The sequence below is a fragment of the Terrapene carolina genome, unplaced genomic scaffold (assembly GCF_002925995.2).
Source record: "Terrapene carolina triunguis isolate 2854851 unplaced genomic scaffold, T_m_triunguis-2.0 Scaffold231, whole genome shotgun sequence".
In the NCBI taxonomy this organism is placed as follows: Eukaryota; Metazoa; Chordata; order Testudines; family Emydidae; genus Terrapene; species Terrapene triunguis.
In genome coordinates this window covers 9,168,072-9,194,951 of record NW_020664582.1, presented here as the reverse complement: position 1 = coordinate 9,194,951, position 26,880 = coordinate 9,168,072, and the positions used below count along the sequence as shown (strand labels likewise).

General features: G+C 44.5%; 2 protein-coding genes across 6 annotated transcripts; one reads left to right on the top strand and one right to left on the bottom strand.

The window, feature by feature from the left end:
* Positions 1-3,842: 3,842 nt before the first annotated feature.
* LOC112125696 (F-box only protein 39-like) lies at positions 3,843-7,398 on the bottom strand. The gene is made up of 3 exons (XM_026656413.1): positions 6,385-7,398; positions 4,744-4,920; positions 3,843-3,971 (listed from the first exon to the last, which is right to left on the bottom strand). The coding sequence occupies exons 1-3, from the start codon at positions 7,396-7,398 to the stop codon at positions 3,843-3,845; spliced, it is 1,320 nt and encodes a 439-aa protein (XP_026512198.1).
* Positions 7,399-13,750: 6,352 nt separating this feature from the next.
* PIMREG (PICALM interacting mitotic regulator) lies at positions 13,751-26,880 on the top strand. 5 transcript variants are annotated; one of them, XM_026656416.1, is made up of 6 exons: positions 13,751-13,832; positions 18,432-18,768; positions 20,861-21,216; positions 22,098-22,193; positions 23,912-23,958; positions 25,517-25,601. In XM_026656416.1, the coding sequence occupies exons 2-5, from the start codon at positions 18,481-18,483 to the stop codon at positions 23,940-23,942; spliced, it is 771 nt and encodes a 256-aa protein (XP_026512201.1). In that variant the 5' UTR covers positions 13,751-13,832; positions 18,432-18,480; the 3' UTR covers positions 23,943-23,958; positions 25,517-25,601. The 5 variants fall into 5 exon arrangements, with proteins under 5 accessions (XP_026512201.1, XP_026512199.1, XP_026512200.1 ...); XM_024206944.3 differs by lacking the exons at positions 13,751-13,832; positions 23,912-23,958 and adding exons at positions 16,226-16,284; positions 16,739-16,843 and having other exon boundaries at positions 25,517-26,880; XM_026656414.1 differs by lacking the exon at positions 23,912-23,958 and having other exon boundaries at positions 25,517-26,880.

The following is a 26,880-nucleotide window of genomic DNA, read 5'->3' as shown; positions in this document are numbered from 1 at the left end:
GTTGGTCTATACGAATGTTGTCTTAGCTTATTTGCTTTGATGGTAAAAGCTTGAGAGCAAGAAGTTATCCTATAAATACTCTAGTGTATATATAGTGTATGACTGCCGTACTTAGGGTGACCGGCCAGCAAGTGTGAAAAATTGGGACGGAGTGGGGGGTAATAGGTGCCTATATAAGAAAAAGCCCCAAATATTGGGACTGTCCCTATAAAATAGGGACATCTGGTCACCCTAGCCATACTGCCTGGAAACCACACAAGAAAATGTTCTGTAGGGCCTAGTCCTGTACTAGGAGGGAGAAAGACTGGAAGATGCTCTTCTCCATCTCTCTAACTTCGTTCATGTATTCTATGTACCCAGGTAACCCAGATTCCTCTCAATGATGGCATTGCAATGCTACCAAAAGCCACATGATGGCAGCACCATACACATGTACTGAAGAGACAAGGTGGGTTTGAGGGAATATCTTTAAGGGGACCAATTTCTACTGGTGGAAGCAGGGCCGGCTCCAGGCACCAGCAAAGGAAGCAGGTGCTTGGGGTGGCCAATGGGAAGGGGCGGCACGTCCAGGTCTTCGGCGGCAATTCGGCGGCGAGTCCCTCTCTCCCTCTCGGAGGGAAGGACCTGCTGCCGAATTGCTGCCAAAGAATGTAGCGGCGCGGTAGAGCTGCTGCCAAAGTGCCACCAAACGTGGCTTTATCTTTTTTTTTTTTTTTTTTTGGCTTCGCCACTTGGGGCGACAAAAAAGATGGAGCTGGCCCTGGGTGAAAGACACAAGCTTGTCTCTTCCACCAACAGAAGTTGGTCCCATAAGAGAGATTGCCTCATCCACCTTGTCTCTCTAATATCCTGGAGCCAACACGTCTACAACAACATTGCAAACATAAATGTCTTGAAATAAACCCTGCCAAATTTAACTCAGCAGAAGAAACCTGCCTTTGTCAAGCTGATTTCTCCAAAGCAGAATAAGGTTAAAATAGTTATTTTATGGGAGAACTATTTTATTTCTAGCCACAAGATTGAACCTTTTGAATCCATATTTTTTTTTCTCTGCAGTAGGAGAAACAAACTGATTCTCTGTCCTGATCTCAGAGATAGCATGTGACATGCAGGGCCTGATTGTGCTCTGACATACACTTGTGCAAAACTGAACTAACTTCACTGAAATTAACCAGGCAGCTACAGATTTTCACAGATATGCCTCAGAGCAGAAATGGGCCTAGTGTGTATTAATTAAAACTGACTTAAAGGCCTCAACAATGTCTGCTACAGGTCTGTCTGTAAGCTTTCCATTTAACAATAAAGACATGCATTTTTTTTTTATTCCAGCAGGCTAAACTCTTCTGTTATCTAATGCCATCCACGTCACTATTTTTCATTGTGACAAATTTATATAGGCTAGTACAGAAGCTACTATATAATTGGTCACTTGTACATTTGGTATTACTCCCCTGGTTTTGGTGAGAACTAACATGTTCTTGAGCTCAATATTAATTCCATCTTTTGAACAGAGTAATACAGAGTAGTAACTATCTTCCTGGCCTTGCATTCCAGTGCAAGTTTTGCAACTCTCTTTAACACAGCCTCTTTCTTTTTTACTTGGCACTACAGTATTTCACACCAGATTTATTCATAAGGAGCCATTGGGCCCAGTGATTATACTGTATAGTGAATTCAAGTCATATGAAGACTGGTAGGACCAAATCTGCAGCCTAAGGAATGCCATAACGACTAGAAATCAAAATGGCCAGTGAAAGAATAGAAATATTAAATATCAGGTCAAGATATCTGCTCACCAGATGAGCTGTTAATCATTCTCCAGCAAAAAGAAATTATAGATCTACTGTATCCCAGTGATGCGAGAGCTCCTCTCCTGTATTGGAGCTGTACTAAGGATGATTATGCCCACAGGGAACAAATCTATTGGATGGGAGATGGGAAGTAGCTGTATTAAATGTTGTTTTTCTTATACTTAGGCTGTTAACTGTCTGGGGCTGGGTCAGTCTTTTTGTTCTGCATTTGTACAGCGCCTACCACAATGGGGTCTGGTCCATAACTGGGTCTCCTAGACATGGATGATTATACAAATACTAAATAAACTTTTAAACCAGGTTTAGCTTCCCCTTGCCAGTTTACTGGGTGTTCTCTGGGATACATAGGTTGGATCTTCATGCATTTATCTCAATACTTCAACCAGACTTTCCTCTGGTTTTTTTATACATCTTTGGGTAGGATGCAGTGATTGTGAACAGTGTTGCTTTGACCATTGTGGTGTCTGAAGTCTTCTGTTTATCTGTTTAAACAAATTTGACAGGACTAGAGACAGGGAAAGATTTCCATCACTGGTTCAGTGGGACTTAGTAGTGACCTGGAGAGAGCGACCCGCTTCAGAGGTGAAATAGTTCAATCACAGGGCACATTTGGTCCTTAGTTTCTGTCCTTACAGACAGACAGCAATGGTGCCAGTCAGAGCCAGCCATGGCTGTGATCTCTGTGATGTAGACATGTGGCACTTGAGAACTGGCTAGAGACCACGCTTCAACCAAACATTAAGATAACTGCCTGTCCTGGCAGAATAACGTTCTCTGCTTCCTTCAGGGCCATTGAGATGGGGCCTAAATGCAGAGACCAAACAAAATAGCAAAGATGAGACACAAAGGGCCAGGTGCAAGCCACAGAATTTTAAAATTACCTAGGGCTCAAAAATTGCTCCCCCTTGTATTATCATTATTCCTCACTATTACTTTCTGGGGAAGGTTATTTTGGTGTTTGTTTTGTATATACAAAAAGCCTTCAAAACATACAGGATCTTTAAACATAAAAAGGGGGAAAGGCTACTGTCTAAAATTTCCCCAGGAATTACCAGTAAAGCCTGACCACGAATTGACTCCATAGGTCTGGGTAGTCAGGAGTTTTGTTAAACCCTCCATGGAATTCCTGCATTTTAGGTATTCAAATGCACTTGCTTTGCTTCGACTTTCCTTTAAATTCTCACCGTGTCTAAGAGTGCTGTCTTCTGGAGGTCACTGATCACAATGTCTTGAATTCCTAATGCCTTCTTGAGCGGCTCTTTCATATCCTTGGGAATCACTCCAAGTGCTCCTGTCATCACTGGGGTCATCTTTGTTCTAGCTTTCCAGAATCGTTCCACTTTGTGGCAGAGTTCTTCCTACTTCACTGTTTTCTCTTCCTCTTTCTTGTTTGTGTTTCTGTCTGCTGCTCTGGCAATATCAATTAGCATCATCTTGTTTGTCTTCTTTTCTACAACAACTGTGGCCAGCCTGTTTGCCTACACCATTCAGTCTGTGACAATTGTCAGATCCCATAAAATCTCAGCTTCTTCTCTAGAGCACTTCCAATTCAGTGATTGTAATACTGCGTGGTGTGTTTAAGTCTCTGCTCGCCACAGAGGCTCCAGTGATGACACTTGGTGACCTAATGATTATTATTGTAGTGCCCTGAGGCTCTACCTGAGATCAGGGCCCCACTGTGCCAGGCTCAAACACACCCGCGGAGACACAAGTCCTGCCCCCAAGAGTTTACAGGCTAAATAAACAAGACAACGGGTGGGAGAGGACACAGAGGCAGAGAGAGAGGTGGTGCCTTGCCCAGGCATTAGACCCTAAGACCAGGTTTCCTGAATCCCACTCCAGTTTCCTAACTGCTGGGCCACACTGCCTCCTGTTTCAGTTTTAGTTGGCTTTCCCTTTCAGGAACACTGCTAATGACATTCAGCTCCCCTATAGACTTCCTCCAAAGGATGAATTCAGGCATTTCCAGATGTGACTGGGGTTTTTTTTATTTATTTATTTTATTCTTTCACCTCACAGATCACACGCCTCTCACATCATCGGGTAGGCGATGACAAAATAATTAAGCTCTGAGTCAATCAGGTCTCGATATCTCCTGAAAATATCTCTCAACATTCGATCTTCTTCAATGGTTTCATACCGATTGGTGTAAATTCTCACCTGTGCGGATGAAGCAAAATCCTATCTGTAAGAAGCGCATTAACTGGCCAAAATTAAGCTCCAAAGCCCATGTGACCATTGAGGTTTCTAGATAAGCCTAATATCTAATAAGACAGGTCAACACTGGGTCAAATCCTGAAGCCCTTGCTCAGTTTTTGCTCGGGCAAGACTCCCAGGCCTGCCAGTGAAAGTTGTGCCTCATGAAATGCTGAGTGAAAACTCAGACTCTCCCTGGGGCATTTGCCCTCCTTGGGGCATTTCAATAGAGGGAGATACTGGGGAAGGAAAGACTCAGTGGGCTGAAGAGGGCTTCTCCAGGAGCCATAGATTCCTGGGACCTGCACAGATCTTGGGGGATCTATAGAAGCACAAGCCAGCTCTGCTCGTCCTAGGACCCTGTTGGCTCTCGGGTAGCATGGCCCATTTAGACCAGTGCGAACATTGCTTCCCCTGGCTGCAGTTTGTCGCAGGACTATGCTTTGCATGGGGCTCCCCAGCTATTGTGAAACAGGGCTGTGTTATTTTGGAATACGCTTCATGGACCTGGTCAGGTCTAGGGAGATCCATGCCTGAATGGTCCTCTCTCAAGTGGAATTTGGAAATACAGTACATGTATGGTTCTTGCACTTCCTCGCAATCCTTTCCTCCTGTGTGTTAACAGTAACCTTAAACCAACATTGAGAGGAGGGGGCTGTATTACCTTGTTCATAAATCTACGCTTCTACTTGGGGTTCTTTGGGTGGAATGCAACTTTTGAAACGCAGGATTTTACCTTCATAGTCCGCAAGGTGCATTTCCCTTCTGCTTGATTTTGTAACAGCCTCTCCACAAATGCAACACGGAGGAAGGCCCAGATTTTTAGGAAGAACAGCTTCTTGCATGATAGCACAAGCTGCAGCAGCTCCTCATCCAGTGATTCATGACTGTTGTTGAATTCGAGTGTTAATTTCTAGAAAAGACAAATAGTAAAGATCTAGATCAATGGGCCAGGTGTTCTGCTATTGCAATTGTCCTGGGATTCAATCAGCAAGTCTTTCCTTGCGCTGCTGATAGGGTTGGCTTACAGGCAGGTCATTTTTTGTATCTTGGAGCTTATGTAACTTATAATTCTAGCATAATAGCACCCAAAGGCCCCAATCAGAACTGAACCCCGTTGTGCTAGTCACTGTATATAGATAGCCCCTTCCACAAAGAACTTCCAATAGTGATGGAAAATGCATTAAATAATGCCCAGAGTCCCTGTAATGTGTCGTCATATGAGGTTCTTGCATGGATTTCCAGAGATCAATTCTGGAGAGTTTGTTTTGATCCCCCAAAACATTTGTGTGTGGGGGGGAATAACTATAATTCAAAGGGCTGAATGTAAATGAAAGGAACATTGTGATGTGTCCGTGCTTGATGCACCAGAGAAAGTTAACAGCAATCACTACTCACAGATGCAAATGACCATTTTCAATTGTTAGCCACAAAGAATGTCTGTCAAGGGACATACTAGACATCATTTTTTTCTCTTCCTATAAATCAGGGTTTCTCAAACAGGGGTCGCCGCTTGTGTGGGGAAAGCCCCTGGCGGGCCGGGCCAGTGTGTTTACCTGCCCTGTCCGCAGGTCCGGCCAATGGGAGCTGCTGGAAGCGGCACGGGCCGAGGGACTTACTGACCGCCGCTTCCAGCAGCTCCCATTGGCCCGGAGCAGCGATCTGTGGCCAGTGGGAGCCGCGATCAGCCGGACCTGCGGACAGGCCAGGTAAACACACCAGCCTGGCCCGCCAGGGGCTTTCTCTACACAAGCGGCGACCCCTGTTTGAGAAACCCTGCTATAAATTGATTTACATATTAAACCTTGTATAGAAAACCTAGTATAGAAGATGCAAGATTATAAAGTAATAGCTTACACTGATGCATATACTTACGTCTAGGAAGATCTCAAAGCACTTTACAATCTCATATCTGAATTGTTTGAAAGGAACACTGTATCTTCCTCCCTCCATTAAACCACGGCCACCTCTGTGGTATAAGGTTGCAACTTTTTAAGAGGGCACAACAGTTTATGGAGAGGAAGTAATCTTTTCATGGCTGGGACAATCTTTTCTTTGTGTGTGTAAATACATAGTTCAGTGGGCCCAATTGGGATCTCTAGGTGCTAGCTCAGTCCAGTTAATAATTAAGAAGAAGTAGAAATAATGTGTCCAACTGAAGCTGATGGAGGAATTTAGATGGGCAGAATGTAATTAGCTAAACTGGACTTTGGTTGGGAAGCTGGTGCTCACACCTCTTGTGGAAAAACTGCCTTGTGGAGCTCTAATGACCTCATGGGTCAGGGTTTCACTTTTACACTGACAATTTGGTACAACGCCCATGTGGCCATGGTTAGATTAGTGACAAAATGGTAAAATGTTGCTGTTCCCACCATACCTGCAGAATGTGCTTGTAGGCTGGTAAGAGATTGGTGAGGGTCGGCCTCATCGACCAATCTGGGTCACTGAAATAGCAGCTCCGTAGACTGATGCTCCTGAGTGGGATCTCTGCTAAAAGTATCCTGGCTAGACTGTCGTGCTTCATGACTCTTTCAAAGAAGAAGTTCACTTTCAGTTTGGGTGCTCTCTTGGCTAGGTTGGCCCAGGACATCCCCCAAACCACCTGCCCGTGAGGGTCATGGATGTGGCACTTGATGTTTATAGTCCAGAGAGAATGGGCGTTGTGCTCGCACAGGATGTCCAGCAATTCATCCGAGATGCAGTTGTAATTGAGAGTCAGGATGACCAGGTTGCGGAATGTGGACATAGTCTGGTGGAACAAGGGGCTGCTGTAGATGGAAAGATGGTGGCTGAAGAAGTCTTCTATGTTAATTTCGGAGGCAAAACTTTTGTTTTTCAAGTAGCTCAAAGAGCTCAAAAGCTCACAGCCTTCTTCCAGCGTCACTCTTGCTCCTTTCAAGCTGAGATGAACAAGATGTGTGCCCATTCTTTTCAGGAAAATAATTAAGTTCTTGATAAACTGATTCTTAATTATGTTTCTCCAGACCAATCGGTCCAACTCCAGGTGCTGAATAGTCAGGGATACCAGACGGCTGTTACATTTGCACAAGCGCGAGAGAAGCCCCCTCATAGTCACTTGAAATTTTCGGGTCAAGACAGCATTGTAAGGGTTCAGGAACTTGATCTCTAGGTGTTCCAAGTACTTGCCGAATCTCTTGACGTACCACAGAGCAGATTCAAACTCGGATGTGTTTGACCTGGACGGCCGCCCACTGAAGGTGATTGTTCTGGTTCTCCAGAGAGATCCTGAGTACATGGCTTGATTCCATCTCTTACAGACTAAAGCAGCCCGAGATCTGTCCCTGTCGTCTAGCCACCAGAACACACGGCTCAGGCAGACGTTGGGCAAATAAGCCCAGCAACTCTGCTGGAGTTTGCTGTCATTCTCCATCAAGGAGACAGTCAGTCAGTTCCTGCTGGGTGCAAAATCAAAGCTTAGATGGTCTCTAGATCAGGAAGGCTGTGGCTAGTTTGTTTAATGTTACTTGACAGATCAAACACTTCTAAGTGAATAGCAAAACTCCTGCCTCTTTACATTCAAAAGCAACAATCCATCCTTTGCCTCTTTACATCCAAATGCTGGTGACCCCATGAGCTCTGAGGTCTAACCTGAGGTCTAACCTAAATCAAAAGAGAAAAGCAATGAGAAGAGTACAATCACACCAACAGCAAAGGGTACCATTTCAGTTCCTTGGCCTCCATAAAGCTTAAACATCACATGGTAAAATGGTCTCAGTATCAATCTGCTAAATTTTTTGTTTCTGCAAATTCTAGAAGCTCCTAGAAAATACCAATAAAACTGAAGACGTCTCTTGTGGGGGATCAGTTCTTTCTTGAAGCATGCTATGTGCTTGGGGCTGTACAAAGAGTGCAGTGCAAAGGAAAGCAAAAGATTAACAGCACGGACTATCTAAATGGACTATCTACATCTGCTGATCTTCGCTTTTCTGGGTTAACATCACAGCCTGTTTCAGGTGGCCCTTTAAAAACCTGCGGAAGATTTTCAAAACATTTTTGAAACTAGTCTAGCTCTGGGATTAGCTCCGGGAGTCAGGAGCTCTGATGGAGAGTGGTGAAAATAAGAGACAAGAAACGCTTGGGATGCAAGAAGAAGTTAGTTACCCGTTCTGCTTAGGAGGCATTCAGACCCCAGCAGCCTTGCTCCCTGCAGGGTTCAATGATCACCTTGCCTGTTCCCCCACCCTAGGGAGCTCAGCCATTGTCAGGGAGCAAGAGGTAGCCTTTGTGATGTCATGGGCACTGACTTGACTTCATTGCAGGCAGGAGCAGTGCAGCCGGCTGAGCAGTGTTACACACTGCGAAGGCAAAGGGGAGGGAAAGATGTATTCTTTGGGGGTTCAGTGTGAAAAGGGAATCTCAGGGCTTGCTGCCGTACATACTTCTCCCTCCCCCTCCCCCCCCCAACAGGTGATATATCCGGAAGCTAAGCGTCAAACAGTAAAGGCAGAAAGTAGTGCTTGCTACAGCTTGTGACCTAGGAACTGCAAGCCTCATGTGTGACGATTTGGGGATTCTATGTACAACTTACTCCAGTTGGATTTTATGAGCAGTCTGTATTCTTATGTCTTAAACTGTCTCTTTCTGTGTTCTGCCTCATGCTCCTTGTGGAGCTAAGGAGACCGGGGAGTGGTATCAGCATGTTCGTCTATGAATAGATTGGTCTTTTAAAAACTGAGAGGGACTCAAGGAAACTTGGGCAAAGAGAGGGCCTGGTTTTTTAGCAGAAGGATCCTTTTTTTTTTTACTGAGGGGCCATCTGAATAAGAAAGAAGCTGGCTGCAGGAAAGAAGGGGGAGAAATATCCTGTGAATCAGGGAAAAGCCTTCTGAAGGACGGGGGGTACTTGGATGTCCCAGAGGACTCTGGCCAAATCAAGATTGGTGAGGAAACTGAGGCAGGAAGGGAGGGGGCATAGGTCTTTATTGTTTTGTCTAAGTCTGTATATTTTTTGTGCTAGCTAAAGTCAGGAATAACTGTGTTACAAACTTTTACAAAGCCTGTTTGTTATCCCTGAAGAGGTAAACTCTAACCCAGACTGCTCACAAGGCTGGAGCTCTGGGGAAGGATGTGCTTACGCCACTGACGTGTCTTTGTGGGGAAGGGATCTGCTTTGTTCCTGGGGGGCCTATGGCAACTGCCCTGTGAGTTCCCTTCTGTGATAGAATATGTGCCCAAGAAGTGTGCTAGAGAGGCCAAAGAAAAAGACGGTGCTTGAACCCACCCAGAGTAAGGGAAGCTGATGAGCACAAAGATCTAGTGTGGTGTAGGGTTGCCGATTTTTTTTTTTTTTTGATGAATTCCTGGAGATTTCATCACGTGACATTATCTTTAATTCCTGGAGACTCCAGGGCAGGGGTCGGCAACCTTTCAGAAGTGGTGTGCCGAGTCTTCATTTATTCACTCCAATTTAAGGTTTTGCATGCCAGTAATACATTTTAACGTTTTTAGAAGGTCTCTTTCTTTAAGTCTATAATATATAACTAAACTATTGTTGTATGTAAAGTAAATAAGGTTTTAAAAATGTTTAAGAAGCTTCATTTAAAATTAAATTAAAATGCAGAGCCCCCAGGACCAGTGGCCAGGACCCGGGCAGTGTGAGTGCCACTGAAAATCAGCTCGCGTGTCGCCTTCGGCACACGTGCCATAGGTTGCCTACCCCTCCTCCAGGGCAACCCTAGTGTGGTGGGACCCAAAAACAGCAGCTGGGTGAATGTGCAGCAGGGGGTCATGACATCATGCATGCAATACAGGCTGGTTCCCACTGGTGATGAGATAAGGCCTTGCTTTCATCAGAACTTTAATAGACCAGGATCTAACTTCTCTCCACTCAAGGCAAAGGTGTATGGAGAAGCCTGTGCTTTGTTAGCAAGTTTGCAGAGAAACAGATCTGGAGAATAAATGTGCTTCTACCCAAAGCAGCCTCGCAACCTACAAGTCTTAAAAAGTGATTAGCTAAGATCACTGACATGTTTCCAGGAGAGCAACGGACGGGGGAGGGGGGGAATGATTATTTCCCCAAACTCTACCTAAAAACCAAGCCCCACACACTTGTGACACCAAAATAAGATGCTACTCTCAAGCAGGTTGTGCAGATCTTCCTACTATGACCATCTCTCTTTCTTGCATTTTATTGTCGCCATTAGATTTCACAGTTAACAAAATTACATGAATGGGAGCCATTCTCAGTTCTCCACCCTACGTTTTGAAGACTTTTATCTGTAACCATAAAGGCTTGAAACTTTAGACTTTCATTTCACAAACAGGGTTTGAAATGCAGGTTGGCATTTTGTTTTTAATATCAATAGAACTGAGCCAAAACCCCAGGTCAGATGAGAGGAGAACACCCATTAGCGTTGGGGAGTTCCAAATAGAGATCTGATTGTAGTCTGAACCCATTGTTTGTTCTTGTTTGTTTTTTAACAGCTGTCCTTATTACACTCAAAATGATCATGTGCATAGAGGGCAGTCAGATAAAGGACCAAATTCTGCCTTCAGATAGGGAGACTTGAATGCACATCTGTATCTCAAGGATACTATACATAGAGGGATGTAGCACTCAAAAGCCTGATTGAAGCAAGGCAGATCCAGGTCCCTTCTCTCTTTCCTGTAGAGAAAAGGGGGGAAATCATTCTGTAGAAATCTGAAGCTAAGGCACACGAAAGGACAGAGAGGAGTTTGAAATAGTGCATGTTGGGAGTTTTGCGGGGAATCGGGATGATATTAAAGGAAACATTTGTGCAGCTTTCTGGACGGAAATGTATTGGACTATTGGATAGTCTCCTGATTGGAAGTGGCTGAAGCTCCGTCACTTCAGACTTTTAAAATCAGAGCACACAAAACACTAGAAAATTTCTGTGCAACCCAATCCCTACATGGGCACGGAGACAGGTCTTTTCCACCTCTGACTCTGTGGTTCAAAACTCATTGCACTCACTTCTTAAGCTATAGATTCTTCTGTGGTGGTGTTGCTATGTTATATAGCATCACTAGATGTCAGCATTGAGTTTAGCGAAGAGAGAAGCAATGCAAAATGGAGTTCACGGGGGGAGGGGGGGAGAGGGAATTAATAATCAGCTTCACACCACAATCCACCTTCATTTTTCAAAAGGAGGATGAAGTTCAAAAAAATATCTTGTGGGGAAATGGCTTAACAGTGAGTACTTGAATTATTTTCCTCTGGAGCCGCATAAACAGACTGATTCTCTGCACCTGCGTTTTCTGTGCATTAAGCCCAGATATACAGCACATACGGTACTGTATATGATTTTGATTCAAAGCCTTGCCAGTAGTGGAAGATGATGTTAAAATGAGATGTTTTCTCCCGTCTGTTCATTATAATGTTAAATAGCCACATGGATTAAAACTCATTTTGAACATCAAATCCAGCTGTTCTTACTCATACAAAGCTGTTACGAAGCCAATGAGAGTGCTCTCTGAGGAAGAGATACAGGATTTGGCCCAGGGTGTTAGCAATAACAACTGTGGCTGGGGGTTTCAAAAGGCAACCTAAGGTAGTTTGGCACCCAACCCCCACTGAATTGCAGTGGGATCTATTTGCCTAACTCCCTCAGGGTCCCAGCTTGTGCGTCCGTCTTAGAGCCAAATACTTGAGTTGGCCCAGAGGTGCTGCCTGTGGTTAAGTTGTGGTTACTTTATTATTCAAAGTGTGCATAAACCTACCACTGGGTTAGGTCACTGTCAACCACCAAACCACAGCTGTGGTTTTAGATTGCTAAAAAGCTACAGCATCCTCACACATCTGCAACTCAGTTGCTGCAATTGTTGTTTGTGGCTCACTGCATGATTTCTGTAACTGTTGCTCCCATCCTGTCCCCCTGCCTTGCACCATCTCAAACAGCCCAGAATGCAGGTAAATGCCACCCCACCTCCCTCGTATCTCAAGCACAGGTCAGATGCAACTCTGGTCTGCAACATGACAAATCTCTGCATAGAGGAGGTTTGGGGAAGGGGCAGATGAAGATGGCTGTGGTCTTATACATTATACAAACACCTTTCAGCCTGATGGATACCAGTGTGCTTTGCAAGCTGCAAACGGCAATCACATCATCCATCCCTAAAACATAGCTTCCTTTGGGGTGAAACAGAGCAGTTATTTAACAGGGCACAGCAATGCTGCACAAAATATATGACAAGGTGCAGAGGGGCCAGCAGGCAAAGAGTTAATTCACTGTTCAAGTCTTCTGCAGGTGTAGAAGGGTGGCTAATGAGAGGGGAGCTGGTGGCCTAATTAGGAAGTCTTGTGCAAGCTATGAAGGAAACTCTTTTCCCCTAGTAGTAGTCTAGTCATATGAGTGTTGCAGTGTTTGTAGCTTGAGTAAGGACTTAGCTGCTCTGTGAAAGGTGGTTAATGCTACGCGTGGTCTTCTAGAGAAAAGTCTATCCTGGTAAGAGACAGCTTCTTTTTGTTTTATATCGATTCAGTGGGTTGGCTCCATTTTATGGGTAAGAAAAGAACATTTTTCCTAATTGAAAGAGCAGTGGGAGTTTAAGTATGAAGTATAACAAGCTAAGCTGGAGTTTGGTTAGGACACTGGTGTTAGTAATCCCCTGCTCTTATAAAGGGGAGGAATGTCATGATCCCTGCATTTAGGACCTGAGTATTTATGCTGGCTTTTGTTCAAAATATGTCTATTTCCCCACCACCACCCAATTGCTAGTCTGAGGTTTAGGGACAGATGTATAGAAAATGTAAGTGTTCTGGTTCTGCTCTGAATAGGCGAGGTGCAGAAGGCAGACTGTAACAGTTCATGGCTGTCTTTAATTATTCATAACTGGACCCTGCAGATAATGGGAACTTGTGTCGGTACAATGGGGGAATCCATCTGTTAACCAGTGTTTTGAGCTACAAAGCTGGACAAGAGCGGGTGCACATGGGATCAATAGTGGCTAGTGCTATTTGAAAAGCACACATGCCATTCCCCACTCAGTTGGATCAGGTGCAAGCAGGCAATATGCCACCCTGCCATAGTATACAATCTGCCAAGGAGCCAATGTTCCTCTTGTCTCTTACAAAGATCCAGCATGAGGAAGCCACACCAACAGCCTGGATGGGAAACCTGAGGGGGTGTTTCTCTCTCGCTCTCTCTCTCACACACGCGTACGTTTTCCTCTCTTTTTACTTGCAAGACTTGGCCCTTCCAGTGGTTCTCAAACTGGGGGTTGGGACCCCTCAGGGGGTCATGAGGTTATTACGGGGGGAGGTCACGAGCTGACAGCCTCCACCCCAAACCCGGATTTGCCTCCAGCATTTATAATAGTGTTAAATATATTAAAGTGTTTTTAAATTTATAAGGGGGGGTCACACTCAGAGGCTTGCTATATGAAAGCGGTCACCAGTACAAAAGTTTGAGAACCGCTGTATTAAACAGTGAGTGGGGAGGAGGTTTCCAGGCCATGGCACAAAACAGCCCCATCTTGTTCTCGTCCCCTCTGGCAAGCCAAACGGCAAGGCTTGCACATGCAAACCCGCCCGGACTGGTTCCAGGCAGGGGGTGGCTGGGTGAGCTAGTGCTCCACAGCCAGGGCTGCACGTCCCCATCCCAGCCCCCCTCCGCCCTTGCAAGCTGCAGCCTATCGCCTGGGTTATATGTTCTCCCGCCTCTTCAGGGGGTGGGCCAGCGCTGGGGGTGTCCCCCCCCCCCTTGAGGGGAGAGCAGCCCGGGAGGAGACAGGAGCGAGCCAATCCTAGAGGAGGAAGGAACCAGCGCGCAATTTAAATCCGAAGGCGATTGAAGATTAACCGGGCAGCAGCCGGTGCAAGCGGGGCCGGGCTGGGAGCGGTGGGTGAGTCTGGTGCAAGGGGGCAGCCTTGGGTGGGGGGACCCTTCCCTGCGGCGGCGGCTCGGGGACCGCCGGGGTTACCGGGGGGAGGAAGCTGAAGCCGCTACAGTGTTGCAAGCCCGGGGCTCTCCAGGAACAAAGGGCTGGGAAGCAGCCGCCGCCTCACCCATGGCCAAGGGTGGGGTGGGGTGGGGGGCCTGGCCCCCCTGGGCCCCAGCCAGGCCCTCAGCCTCTGCATTGTGCCCTGGCTGCTGGGGTTTTGCTGGGGAGCTGTTTGCTCCCCCTGCCAGCATCCCCATCCCTGGCTTCCCCCGGTCCTGCCCCACCGCCATCGTCCCTGCTAACAGGCAGAACCCTGACTCTGCCAGCCATCCCCTGACCCCTGCTCGTGTGGACTGGCCTGGGGCTCAGGCCAGCTCCGATCCAGAACAACGTGTGTAGTGGGGGCGCTGAGCGCCACTGAACCAAACTGTGAACCCTGTGTATGATGGAAACCACGTCAAACCAGGGGGTGCGGCAGCACCCCTTGTTCTAGCACAGAGGTAGGCAACCTATGGCACGTGCGCCGAAGGCGACACGCGAGCTGATTTTCAGTGGCACTCACACTGCCCGGGTCCTGGCCACCGGTCCGGGGGGCTCTGCATTTTAATTTAATTTTAAATGAAGCTGCTTAAACATTTTTAAAACCTTATTTACTTTACATACAACAATAGTTTAGTTCTATATTATAGACTTATAGAGAGAGACCTTCTAAAAACGTTAAAATGTATGACTGGCACGCACAACCTTAAATTAGAGTGAATAAATGAAGACTCGGCACCCCACTTCTGAAAGGTTGCCGACCCGTTCTAGCACCTATGCTGGGTTCTGTTCCTGCCTCTGGATGACTGTGGGTGATGTCCTGCTCTGTGCCTCAGTTTCCCTATCTATCAAATGTGAAATAATGGTTCAGACCTACCTTTTAGCTGTAGATATCAAAGTGCTATATAAAAGCTAGGAAGTGGTGGTGTAATCTGAGAGTTCATTACAGATTACTTGCCCTGTCTGCTTTTGGTCTTCTATTGCGAGCTCTTCCAGGGTGTGTGTGTGTGTGTGTACAAAGGGTCTAGAACAGGGGTTCTCAAACTGGTGGTTGGGACCCCTCAAGGGGTTGCGAGGCTATTACATGGGGGGTTGTGAGCTGTCAGCCTCCACCCTAAACTCTGCTTTGCCTCCAGCATTTATAGTGGTGTTAAATATATAAAAAGGTGGTTTTAATTTATTAGGTGGGGGGGTCGCGCTCAGAGGCTTGCTATGTGAAAGGGGTCACCAGTACAAAAGTTTGAGAACCACTGCTCTAGAACAAATTGTGAGGGCGTTCATGGAGGTCCTGTAGAACCTCAAAGTTAAAAACTCCTCGGGAGTGGATGTTGTTCATAACTCTGAAATGTTTGTAACTCTGAACAAAACATTATGGTTGTTCTTTCAAAAGTTTACAACTGAACATTGACTTAATACAGCTTTGAAACTTTACTGTGCAAAAGAAAAATGCTGCTTTTAACCATCTTAATTTAAAAGAAACAAGCACAGAAACGGTTTCCTTACCTTGTCAAATCTTTTTTTAAACTTTCCCTTAATTTTTTTAGTAGTTTAACACTGTATTTCCTGCTGGTTTTGTTTGTTTGTTTTGTTTTTTGTTTTTGTTTTGTTTTGTCTCTGCTGCTGCCTGTTTGCATACTTCCAGTTCCAAGTGAGGTGTATGGTTGACCTGTCAGTTTGTAACTGGTGTTTGTAATTCTGAAGCTCTACTGTAAATGGTGTAATGTAACATGGGTTAACCAGAGGTAGATCATGCCAGACTAACTTGATTTCCTTCTTTGAGAAAATAGTTGCTGTTTTTTTTTGTTTTTTTTTTTTTTTTTTTTTTTTTTTTTTTTAATTGATGTTTTTTTTTTTTTTTTTTTAAAGATAAGGAAAGTGCAGTAGATTTAATACACTTGGACTTCAGTAAAGCATTTGACACAGTACCACATGAGAAATAATTAGTTAAAGTAGATACTATCGGGGATCGGTACAAAAACTCTAAGGTGGATCAGGAACTGGCTAAAGGGAAGAAAGCTGTAGGTTTTTGGTGAAAGGTGAATTGGACTAGAGAGAGATTAGTCATGGAGTTCCTCAAGGATGGGTTTTTGGGACTAGGGTTTTAGCCAGCAACCTGCAGGAGTCAGGACGGGATTCTCTCCTTCTCTACCCCGCCCATCCCCCAGATGATGTATTATGGATGAGTGGGTTTTGATCTACTTCCTCTGAAGCCTCGGAGATGGCCACAGCTAGAGATAGGACACTGGACAAGGCTCTGAGGTGCCACTGAGCATTCTCTCTCTCTCTCTCTCTCAGGTGCTTGGCTGTCTGGTTCTTGCTTACATGCTCAGGATTTAACCAATCTCCGGATTTGGGGCCGCGAAGGAATTCTCAGGTCAGATTGGCAGTGACCTCAGGATTTTTTTTATTTTTTGCCTTTCATGACACTGGGGTGGGGGCCTCAGACACTGGTGCCCCTAGGTCCCTGTGGCATAAATCTAGTCTCAGGTTGTCATACTTTGGTCTAATTTCAGTTGTTGGGTTTAATGGGTGGGTGCCAGTGGCCTGTGATACACAGGCGATCAGACTAGATAAACTGCTGGTCCCTTTTGGCCTTAAACTGTGTGACAGTGGGCCTCTGAGAATTTTTTTTTTTTTTTTTTTTTTTGGACACTACTGTAAATGACTGAACGTGTCTGAGCGCAGAGGATGCAGCTGTGGGGTTATTTGTTGCCCACATCCAGTGGTGACCGTATATGGTAGGAGAACCCCAGTAAAAAGATGTCAGAGATGGGCATTTGCACTGCTTATATTCACTACGCTTCTGGTGTTTGTTGCAAGACACTCAGTGAAGAAGAACAGAAGGATTGATCCACAGGACCACAGCTGTATTAAACAGCACTGGGTACAGAAGTGTGTATCCTGGAAGAGAGTAGGTCAGGAACTTAACAGAGGTATATAAAGCTACTGTCAGGGAAAATCAAAGTTAAATTTTATCAATTGACTTGAAACTGTCTATTATTGTCTTTAGCACCCAGAAACTGCACATTTTAGAAGCTGAAAACACTTTTTGTTAGTAGCAGTTTATAATTGAACTTGCCGCACACTCCAGCTACTGTGCAAAGAACATAACATGCAACACCCTTTGGGACATTGACTCTTGAGAATCAGAATATAATAGGAGAGGCCCTTTGGTCTGCACTTCGCTCATCTTCATGCCGCGCTCCACTGTGTGAATGCACACAACAGATTGGTCTCTCACCACTTCTCAGCAAAGATTTAATGGCTTGCTGAAGTGAGGTCTCTAAGTAAGGCACGGGTTATCAAACAGGTTTCTGGAGAGTTGATTGATCACATGGTGCTGGTACATCATCATTCCCATGTGCATAACTGCATTTAAAGAAGCTAAAAATATATTTAAATGCTTTTCTACTATTCCTGTTTCACGTAACCAAGTGCTGCGGTTGATGAGGGCATGTTAGCTGGAGGGGGAGGGGTCCAGGAGACTGTGTATGGGTGGGAAGGTATCTACAAGAAACTCTTTACTAAGATGTGCAGCATGGCTTTTAAAAACTGGAGAACTCCTGCATTAAGACATCATTTGCTTACGCACTACAGTGCATTTATTAATATGCAGTGAGGTGTTGAGAAAGCTAGTTCAGTTTTATCTCGGATCACATTTGGATGCAATCGCCTTGCTTTTCTAAACAGTGTGCTTATGAATTGACACAGTTCATTAATTCACCCTGGGTGGTTTGCTTATTAGCAAGAGTGAAAGTAATTTTAAAGATGATTTCCCAAATAATTTTGAGCAAGCTACTGTATAGAAATCAGGAATGCATTGTTAACTGTAACCTATAGCAGATCTCTTTTGCTGGTAACACCATTCCCTATCCATTGTGTGCGCACGCTACTGCAGTTGTGACTTCAGCTGGTATCTCAAAAGGGAGTGATCTAATTAGCCAAGTTCCAAATTTAGGACATAATCTCAATATGACGGACATAACAAACTCTTGCCATTACAAGGTATTCATATCTTTAGTCTTGTATAGTAAGCTTTGGTCTTAGGATTCACCGGGGCTGATGGCAGTAGCTGGCAGTGGGAAGTAGAGGGATAACGGGCCTGTGGGGGGAAATGTAAAATCCAGAGTGGTGTGAAAGACTGGGCTTCTATTTCTATTCAGTGAAGATTCCAAAGTACTATTTGACTAGTAATGAATCACTTCTATTGGCTGTCAGAGCTTTAACCAGTTTCCTCCTCCAATTGCAGTCTTGTACAGAACACCTGGGGGAAAGTTCCTGTTTACATCTTTCTTTCTCAAAAAACATAGGTAGTTACAGAAATGGACAGCGTTTCCTGTTAAACCAAAGATGCTCAGCCTGGTACTTTTTGCAGGTCTCATGTTTTGGAGGAGTTTTGGGAAATGAGGGTGGGTCCTTTCAAACAACCTGTTGAATGTGCTGTGCAGTATGTTTATCCTTTATCATCTGGATTGATTTGTGTTGGGGCTGTGTTCTCATTTGGTGCATTATTTTTCACAGCTTTGTCTGATCCCCTTTGAACCAAGACTACTCCAAGAAGCGAAGAGTGATGGCATCTGTGTTCCAAAGTGTCGGGGCTACAGTTGGCTGGAGGAGCCACCAGCTACTGGCTGACTTTGAAAATGAGAGCCCAGTGCCTGACAAATTTAGAAAGAAGCCTTCTTCAAGCTCTCTCAATACCCTCCGCATGTCTCTGAGAAAGCGAATGCCCTTAAAGCAAGTGGAGATGAACCTCAGTGAGAATCCAACTTGGGAAAGTCTGGAAGCGAAAGAGAAGCGACAAACCTTCCGGGCTATCACAAGAACAGCAAAAAATGCCTTTGGAACAGTGTCCCAGGTAATGATCCTTGTAATGTATTATGGATGGCAGTTCTGTTCATAGCTTGGTGTCCTGTTTCAGGACTAATAATACCTAGCTCTTTTATACAGCACACTTCAGCCGTAGATAGCAAAGTGCTTTAATGCTGGACATAGTATCTGTATTTTATAACTAGTACATGCTTTATAATATATAGCTGGCTGGTTGCCATAGAGAAAGAAGAGCAGCACAAACAAGGGAAAGTGACATGTAGGAAGAATGTGCAAAAAAAAAAGTCCTTGCTCATGTTGTTTTGAGCAAAATCTCCAGCAATTGTAAAACCGCTTTCCCTATCCCAGACTGCATTACGTGGGACATATTGAGAGAGACACTTTAAAAATAGTAAATGAAGGAGACCTGATAAACTAATGGATTTTCTGGGCTCTCAAAGAACGTGCTTTATGGAAACCTTAGAGCTCAGGGGTGAGAGAAATGTGGGACTTTAATTATACTGTATTTGGAGCCAGGGGGAGGAGATGGGGATTGGACTAGATGACCTCCTGAGGTCCCTTCCAAACCTGATATTCTATGATTCTATGAAATCAGTAGAATATAACCCACTTTTATATATAGTCTGAATATGGACTGACTGGGTTCACAAAGACATACCTTATGGAAACTCCTAAAGATCAGGGCTATTAAAAATGTACAGCCTTAACTAGACTGCACATGAAGAGGTCTAATTTTTAAAGCCTGATCTAAAACCGGTTAGCCAATTGCTGACCCAAGTCCAAGTGTCGCGTCGTTTTCAGACCCAACCATCAACGTACGTCAGTGCCTCATCCTTGGAGCTCAGCCTGGTGGGGGCTTCATGCTCAGTCTGCCTCCTGCCTGTTGGGTCAGCGGGGCAGTGCCCCTCTCCTGCCGGCCGCCACGGCCTTGTTGCACTCTGTGCTCAGAGTGAAGGGCCCTGCAACTCCTCAGCACCTGGCTCCGCAGCACACAGTGCTGAGGCAGCGGCAGTCAATGGGAACAGGACACGCAGCTACCTACGAGCAGACTTGACGCTGAGAGTCTTAGGTTGTTTTCTGACCTGACCCGGACATGTGTAGTCGGGTCCCTTTGGGTTCAGGTCAGGTTTCAGGGCTCTAGTTTGGAGTGGGGAGGGAAAATATCAAATACCATTCCTGAAGATCCTGCTGGAATTTAGTCCTTGATCTGCAAAGTCACTGTTCTTTATATCCATGTGACCTAGAGCGAGGAGACTCCTCCAGCATCTCTCTTGCAACATAGTCTTTGCACCCTTTTAAATTCACTGAGGCAAAGAGAAGCAGTGGAAATCCTGGGAATAGATTTAGAAATAGCAAAACACTAGCCCCATATGTTAAACAGATGGCATGACCTTGGTATTCTTGCTAACTATGAATTGTTTGGCATGCACATAGGGGGAAGAACTTGGAATAAGTGCTTCCTGCTAACTCTAAGCTTATTTTGCAGATGAAATGCCAAGCACTGGCAGCAAGGAGTTGTTGCTTGTGTAAAGGCTGCCGAATCAGGCTTGACCACTTGTCTCATGGGACCAGCAATATTGGAGTTGTACCCATGGGGAGTTGTGCTGAATTTTTCATGCATCCTATGCTAGGTTGCACAAGCTATTTTAGGAAATGCTGCTAGCCAGGAGCACAACCTGCTATGACTTCGAGTTTGCAAGTAGACTCGAAGCCCAGGGGACAGCCCTGCAGGTTGAGGTATGTTAGCAGGGCAGCAAAGGGAAGCTTTTGTGCTGCTCTTCTTTCTCTAAACAAAGGCCTTCAGTTTAAAGGCACTTTAACAGGTTCTAAAGGCCGGGGGGATCCTGCTCCACATGAAATCAATGAGAACTTTGTCCAGGGCTCCTGTGGGAGCAGGATCAATCCCAAAGACTAATGGATCAAATGAAGCACGCTGCTCTATTTCAGTGCGATCCGAGGGAAGAGGCTTTAGCAGCAATGACAGACGTGCATCCGCCCAGTCTAAGTCTGGCTGTAAGAATTGTAGCTGGGGTTGAGAGCGATCGTTCACATGCTGGGATTTTGTTGAGCTGGCATATTGTAGACCGCAGTTCATGATCCCAGATATGTCTGCCTTGCAGAAAATACAGAAGTCCTGCCAAAACCGCACGCAATCTCTAATCATCTCTCCAGCTAAAGCCCCTGCAAGGAGAAGTGGCATCACTTGCTCTGCCAAGAAGAGAAGCACTTCACCTCGAACTCCTAGTCGGAAGAATAGGCTGGCCACAATGCCCACCCCATTGTCTGGTCCCACTTGCACCCCCGGGTCCAGCAGGAGAGCCTCCCTTTCATCCAGATCTGCAAAGAGCTTGGTGGGGAAAGAATGGAGGAGTTTCTCTTACTGGCTTGGAAAAGAAGCTGTCCCTCTCCGGAGATCAAGGAGAGCAGCAGCTCTAAAGAGCCCATATTCATCACCTATGCCTGCCAGCAGAAAGAGGCAAGCTGCAATCATTTGTAATTCCTATTGCTGTTTTATTATTGTGACTAGAGTGTCTGGCTACCTGAGAGACAGCAGCAGAGCACTACTAATCTTTCCCACTGAAACAATGTGCTGTTATAATGGTTAGGAAGGTAATAAAGTTGTTACGTGCACCTATTTACAGAGAGAGTGTGTGTATGGCATAAAACTAGGCCGTGGAAACTTAATTTTGCATGATGACAGACCAGTGAGGTCTCTTGCACCATCCCCCTCCAGTGGGAGGGTGGTATTAAGTTTACATCACGTAATTATGCCAGCTCCAGTCTGGCTTGAGTTAAAGAAATGTTAACCGTCTAAATTCTTCATTGATGCTGTTTGTTTGATAAATCACTTGGGTATCGATTCGTCCTACTCTGCTCTGCATTTCCCAGAATTATTTATTTGTATTGTGGTGGTATCTAGGGTCTTGGCCCATGACCGGGCCTCCTGTGATGCTAGGTGCTGTACAAACAGAAAGATGGCCCCCTGCCCTGGAGAGTGGACAAAGAGTTGTGGGGAGAAAAAGTATTTCATGAAGCGCCGAGATTGTGCCTTGCCCAAGGTATCAGGTGAAGACACAGTTGGGAGTTCCACGCATGCCTCCTGGATCCCAGTCCAGTGCCTTAGCTATGAGACCATCTTTTCTAGATGCGATGTGACTGGAGTTAAGGCACGATTAAGGCTGAACATTGGGATGGGGAGCTGTGGCAGTGATAGAATCCTGTGGCTAGAGGCTTAAAATTTGACCAGAAGGAGCACTAGGGTATATACTGTAGATACTTCTGCAGTGGTAGGGGGCTGGGCTAGATCACCTATGTAACATTTGAATCCTCTAATTGCATGCTGCTTTCTCCCGTCAGAGAGTTTGACTGCGAGTTAGAATCAGTCTCTATGGGAATTCGCCGGCTGAAACGTCTTTCTCAGGTGTTCGATGATGTCATTGTGAGAGAGGAGAGGTAAGCAGTATTGCGATCGGTGGAGATGTTTATTTCTCCTCTCTAATGCTGCCTGTGCAGCAGAGGATGGTATCACCAAAGATTCACCTCTCCAATCCTGAGTCAATGATACTGCTAAATATAAATTAAATGATCCCTCGCAGCTCGTAATCAAGATGAGTGAGAGCAATAAAAATGCCTTAACTGTAGTGCAGCCTCTCTGCTTTAAGACACTGCATAGTTAGACATCTGCAGACTGGCTTGCAGCTCCACCGAAGCCTGTAACAAACATTCTCCTTGATTACCTGCTGCTTGCTGTAAAATCCGAATCCTCCCCACCACACTCAGCCTCCAATACTGTATCTTGCCTGGTAGCTCCTTGCAGCAGTTCTAGGTGGGTTAATAGCCCAGAATGGGGCCAATAGAGGCTTCTTAGAATCTCATTGTATAGGCACTTGACTTTCATTTCAATAAGATTCTTTGAATGTTGCCTGAAAACTTGATTCAGATCCAAGTAACACCTAGGATTAGTTTGGCTTGTGCATTTGACAACCGCATGTATAGTCATTATCACAATCTTCCCTTCTAGTTGAAGGTCTTCCATACACAATTGTGGGAAAGAAAAACCCTATCAAAAAAGGAAAATAACTTAGTGGCAGGGTGACTTGGGGGCAGGTGTATTCACTGAAGCTGTTCCTAACTCACTTTGAAATTAACTAGATTTCAGGTTGAAAGGCCTGAAGTGTTGCCGGTCAAATTTGTTTCACAGGGATCATCAAAATGGTAACAAGACAAGAAAGTTTTATTGTGTTGGTGTTGTCCATCCCCAGTAAAAAAAAATCTTGATGTGGGAGCCTCTCTTTTCTAAGAGGAACTAAAATTCTTGCACAGTGATTCTAGCTTAAGCAGCTTTTGAAATGTGGGAGATTGCTGTGTTTTTGTAATAGTTACCTCATTTAGAATGAGCATCTTCAAAGTGCAGTGTGGTAAGAGTTTTCAAATTAAAAAGTCTGATGCCACAGTAATCTCCTAAACCTTCTCAAGTTCTTCTTAAAGAACACTTATCATTAAGCCTAAATCTTGCAGCTTAATTCTACTTGGATCTGGTTACAAATTCTGCATCATCAGGGGACTATATCTAGACTACAGGGCCCTGTCTTGCAGATAACAAAAGCATCTGGATGTAGCTTATTACTAGATATCTTCTAGATCAAGGGTTCTCAGCCTTTTTCTTTGTGCCCTCCCCATCCCCCATGCTAAAAAAAAAAAAAAACAAACCTCCATGGCCCACCTGTGCCATAGCTGGTTTTCTGCATATAAAAGCCAGGGCCAGTTTTAGGGAGTAGCAAGCAGGGCAATTGCCCAGGGGGTCTTGCAAAGCTAAGTTGCTCAGGCTTTGGCCCGGGTGGTGGGGCTTGGGGCCCCGGCTTTCTGCCCTGGGCTCTAGCAAGTCTAATGCCAGCCATGCTTGGTGGACCCCCGGAAAGCTGCTTGTGGCCTCCTGGTTGAGAACCACCGTTCCAGATAACTTGCCTCAGAAAGACGTGTGGAAATTCTGCACAATTCCAACTATTTCTCTCTACCCCAATCATATTTTTTCATATGGGTCACATTTTCAGCTGATCAGGTGTGGACACAAGTGGTCAAAATCCTGAAAGAGCCGTGTGTCCATTAAATGATTGTAACCATTTCAAGTTCACTAAAGCCTCATTCCTAATATTCATTCTTCCATCTGTTAGTGATATGACAGTTTCTCTCATTCGTAACTGAGGATAGTACCAACCAGGTAAAGTTGTTGTTCTTAAGCTTGCTTTGAATATACTTACTTCACTTGCATGTGACTGAATGGAGAAAAACGGCTGTTTTCAAGGGAACAAGTACATACAAAACTTTATTGAGCACCTTAAAAAAAACAAACTTACTTACTAATGTACAGAACCACAGGCTGTTTTCTCAAAGTCACCAGTGCTGTGCGTGCCTCTCTTAGCTGTAGTTGTAATGCGGTGCAGCCATCAAACCCATCATCCACCAGCTGAAGCTAGGTCACTGAGCCCCGTGTGGGTTCACACTGAAACAATAGTTTGACTTCTGTGCAAATAGCTGTTTTTCTCACCCCAGACCAGAAAACATCTGGTACTAATGTTTTGTCACTTCAGTTCTCACTGGTTACTCACTAACAATGTAAAGCATGTCAGAAAAGTGTTACTCTGACTTGCCTAATTTTGTGTGTGTGTGTGTGTGTGTGTGTGTGTGTGTGTGTGTGTGTTTTACCATTTTTAATGTCTAACTGTTAAGAAGTTGCTGTGTCAATAGCAGCAGTTGACATCTTTCTACCTGGTGTTTAAATACCGCAATTGCATATAAGTGGCTCTGGAACAAGCAAGGTTCTCCACTGTAAATTTCTGAACATTATGTCTTCAGCATCACTTCTCCGAACCTTCCCATTAACAGATTTGCTATGGGAATTCCCTAATTTAAGCATTTATCTTCACTTGAAGCTGCACTGTGTCATCTTTAAATGTTTACACCATTGTGTTGAAGGTTGGTATGCTGGAATTTTTTTATTGAAAGGGGTAGTGTGAGTTGCTGCAGGTGTTTTAATTAGGAACAAATACGCAAACACACTGGGGCATGAATGCCTGTAGTGTCGCATGGTAGAAAGTGTGTGTGGGGGGGGACTGTAACGACTAAATGACAAGTTGATTCAGCATGTTACTTCCAATGGTAATGCATGCTAGCAATTCACTTCACTTTACTGCATATTTATGCACTTTCACTTCCTGGTTTGAAGATCTTCTCTATTTCTGTTGGAAAAGCCCATGACTTTTACAACTTAATGTTGGTAAGGGGGTACCATACTTAGCAACTCTAAGGTAGAGACTAATTCTACCTTCTGATCTCTACTAGCCATGAGGAGGAGTCTGGAGTTTTTCCTCCAATTAGGCCCTGTGCAAATAAACTTACATAGACAATGGCTATTTTGTTGTTTTTAAACTTTCCCTCACCCTTCACAAAACAAGCACTGAGGTAAAAGCTACCGTACGCACTTATTCATATGTTTAACATTTAAGCAAGATTAGACCATCCCCATTAATGTGTTTTTCCCCTTATCTATCATGCTGCTTAATCTGTCTGCTGCTATTGCTGACCACACATCATAGCAGATAAAACATGACTGAAGTGAGAATTTTTTTTAATGGCCTTCATAAAATCTGCTCAATATACCGGGCACGCTGTTTCCTGACTTCTGCCCACTTTCCAGCAGCTTGTGTATACTGAACAACCAATTACTTAACCTGGCCCATTACTCTGTTGTATTAATTACACTCCTTTATTCTTTGCAGAGAACAAGCCATATCCAATTATCAGCATCTAATGGCACAAAACTTGCGATCTGTGCATCGGTCTCGGAAACTCTCCCAATCTGCTTTCAGACGGCGTGCGAGGAGGCTGCAGCATGCAGTTGGCACTTGGACTGACATGGCTTTAAACAGTATTAACAATGTGTGAGCAAATGAAGGATTAACTATCTATGGGAGTTGAAGGGGTGTATTGTCTGTTTGGATTTAAGTGACTGTGCTTTGAATAAGCCATTAACCATTTTTAGAATACTACCTTTCAATTCAGCTCAGGTCTAGCTTTCCATGGATTTCTCCTGCCAATGGTGCAGGGATATTAAAGTACATCACATGACAACCCCCATGGTATTGCCCAGCAATGGAACAGTAAACTGAACTCACTTAACCAGCACTTTCAAATGGGACAGGCATGGTCCAGTGTATTGAACTAGGTCTGAGCTAACTACTACTGAATGATTTTAAGGAAAGATAATAGTATCAGTGTCTGACTCCTGATCTGTGACATTGGGGATACTTGCTTCCTATACCTCCCTCATGAGATGTTGAGGACTTTAAGTTTCTACAGAGCTTTGGAAACTAAAAAAGCACCAATGCCTATGCTTTTCCAAAGTACATGAATTTCATTGAATTTCAATGGGATTTAGTGGCCTTAAGTGCTTCTGAAGACTTTATGCTGTGTGCCAAAACCATAGTCTACAAAATGGTGTCCGGCTGTGATTTCAGTTACTGTGGGTTGACATGGGGGGTAACTAAAAATCATGGAATTCTGTAGTTACTTCAGAGTGACACTGGAGTTAAAGAAATTACTGCCAAAGTGAATTAAGATAAATTGAATCAAGGCAACTTTAATTCTGAATGAGCGTGTCAACACAGGAATTTAACACTGTTTAACTAATCCATGCCTTTGGTTTATTCAGATTAGCTCTCCGGAAGGTGCCTGTGTAGATAAACCCTGGGTGATTGAAGTCAGAATGTGTGACACCCCCTCCCCCCCACAGTTCACAGGGTTCGACTAACTAATGTATCTATTCCATTTTAATTAGTTTCATTTTGAACTGCTAACAGTTGGGGCTTCATTTATCTTTCATGCTACTAAAGACATCTCAACAGTGAGGTAAATATTGCTCTTGGAACATGTACACACAACTGAAGACACTAACAGTTAATATACTAAAGTTGGAAGTAACACTTGTTGCTTAACATTATAATATTTTTTTGCATTGGCACTAGTTAAGTGTTTAATAGCTTTTTATGCTAACATTATTTTTATATCAAAATAAGAATGTCAGGCTCTATAATAGAGGTAATCTTAGTTTAGCAAAATGTTAATTCTCTAACATTTCAACAAA

Bases quoted from the DNA above. Each gene is read 5' to 3' on its own strand.
- LOC112125696 (XM_026656413.1), bottom strand. From the start codon at position 7,398: ATGGAGAATGACAGCAAACTCCAGCAGAGTTGCTGGGCTTATTTGCCC. The intron at 4,921-6,384 runs GTATGGTGGGAA...TGTCTTTTCTAG, and splicing joins CCTACAAGCACATTCTGCAG to AAATTAACACTCGAATTCAA. The intron at 3,972-4,743 runs GTAAAATCCTGC...TCATCCGCACAG, and splicing joins GCACCTTGCGGACTATGAAG to GTGAGAATTTACACCAATCG.
- PIMREG (XM_026656414.1), top strand. From the start codon at position 18,481: ATGGCATCTGTGTTCCAAAGTGTCGGGGCTACAGTTGGCTGGAGGAGC. The intron at 21,217-22,097 runs GCAAGCTGCAAT...TTCTCCCGTCAG, and splicing joins ATGCCTGCCAGCAGAAAGAG to AGAGTTTGACTGCGAGTTAG. The intron at 22,194-25,516 runs GTAAGCAGTATT...TATTCTTTGCAG, and splicing joins GTCATTGTGAGAGAGGAGAG to AGAACAAGCCATATCCAATT.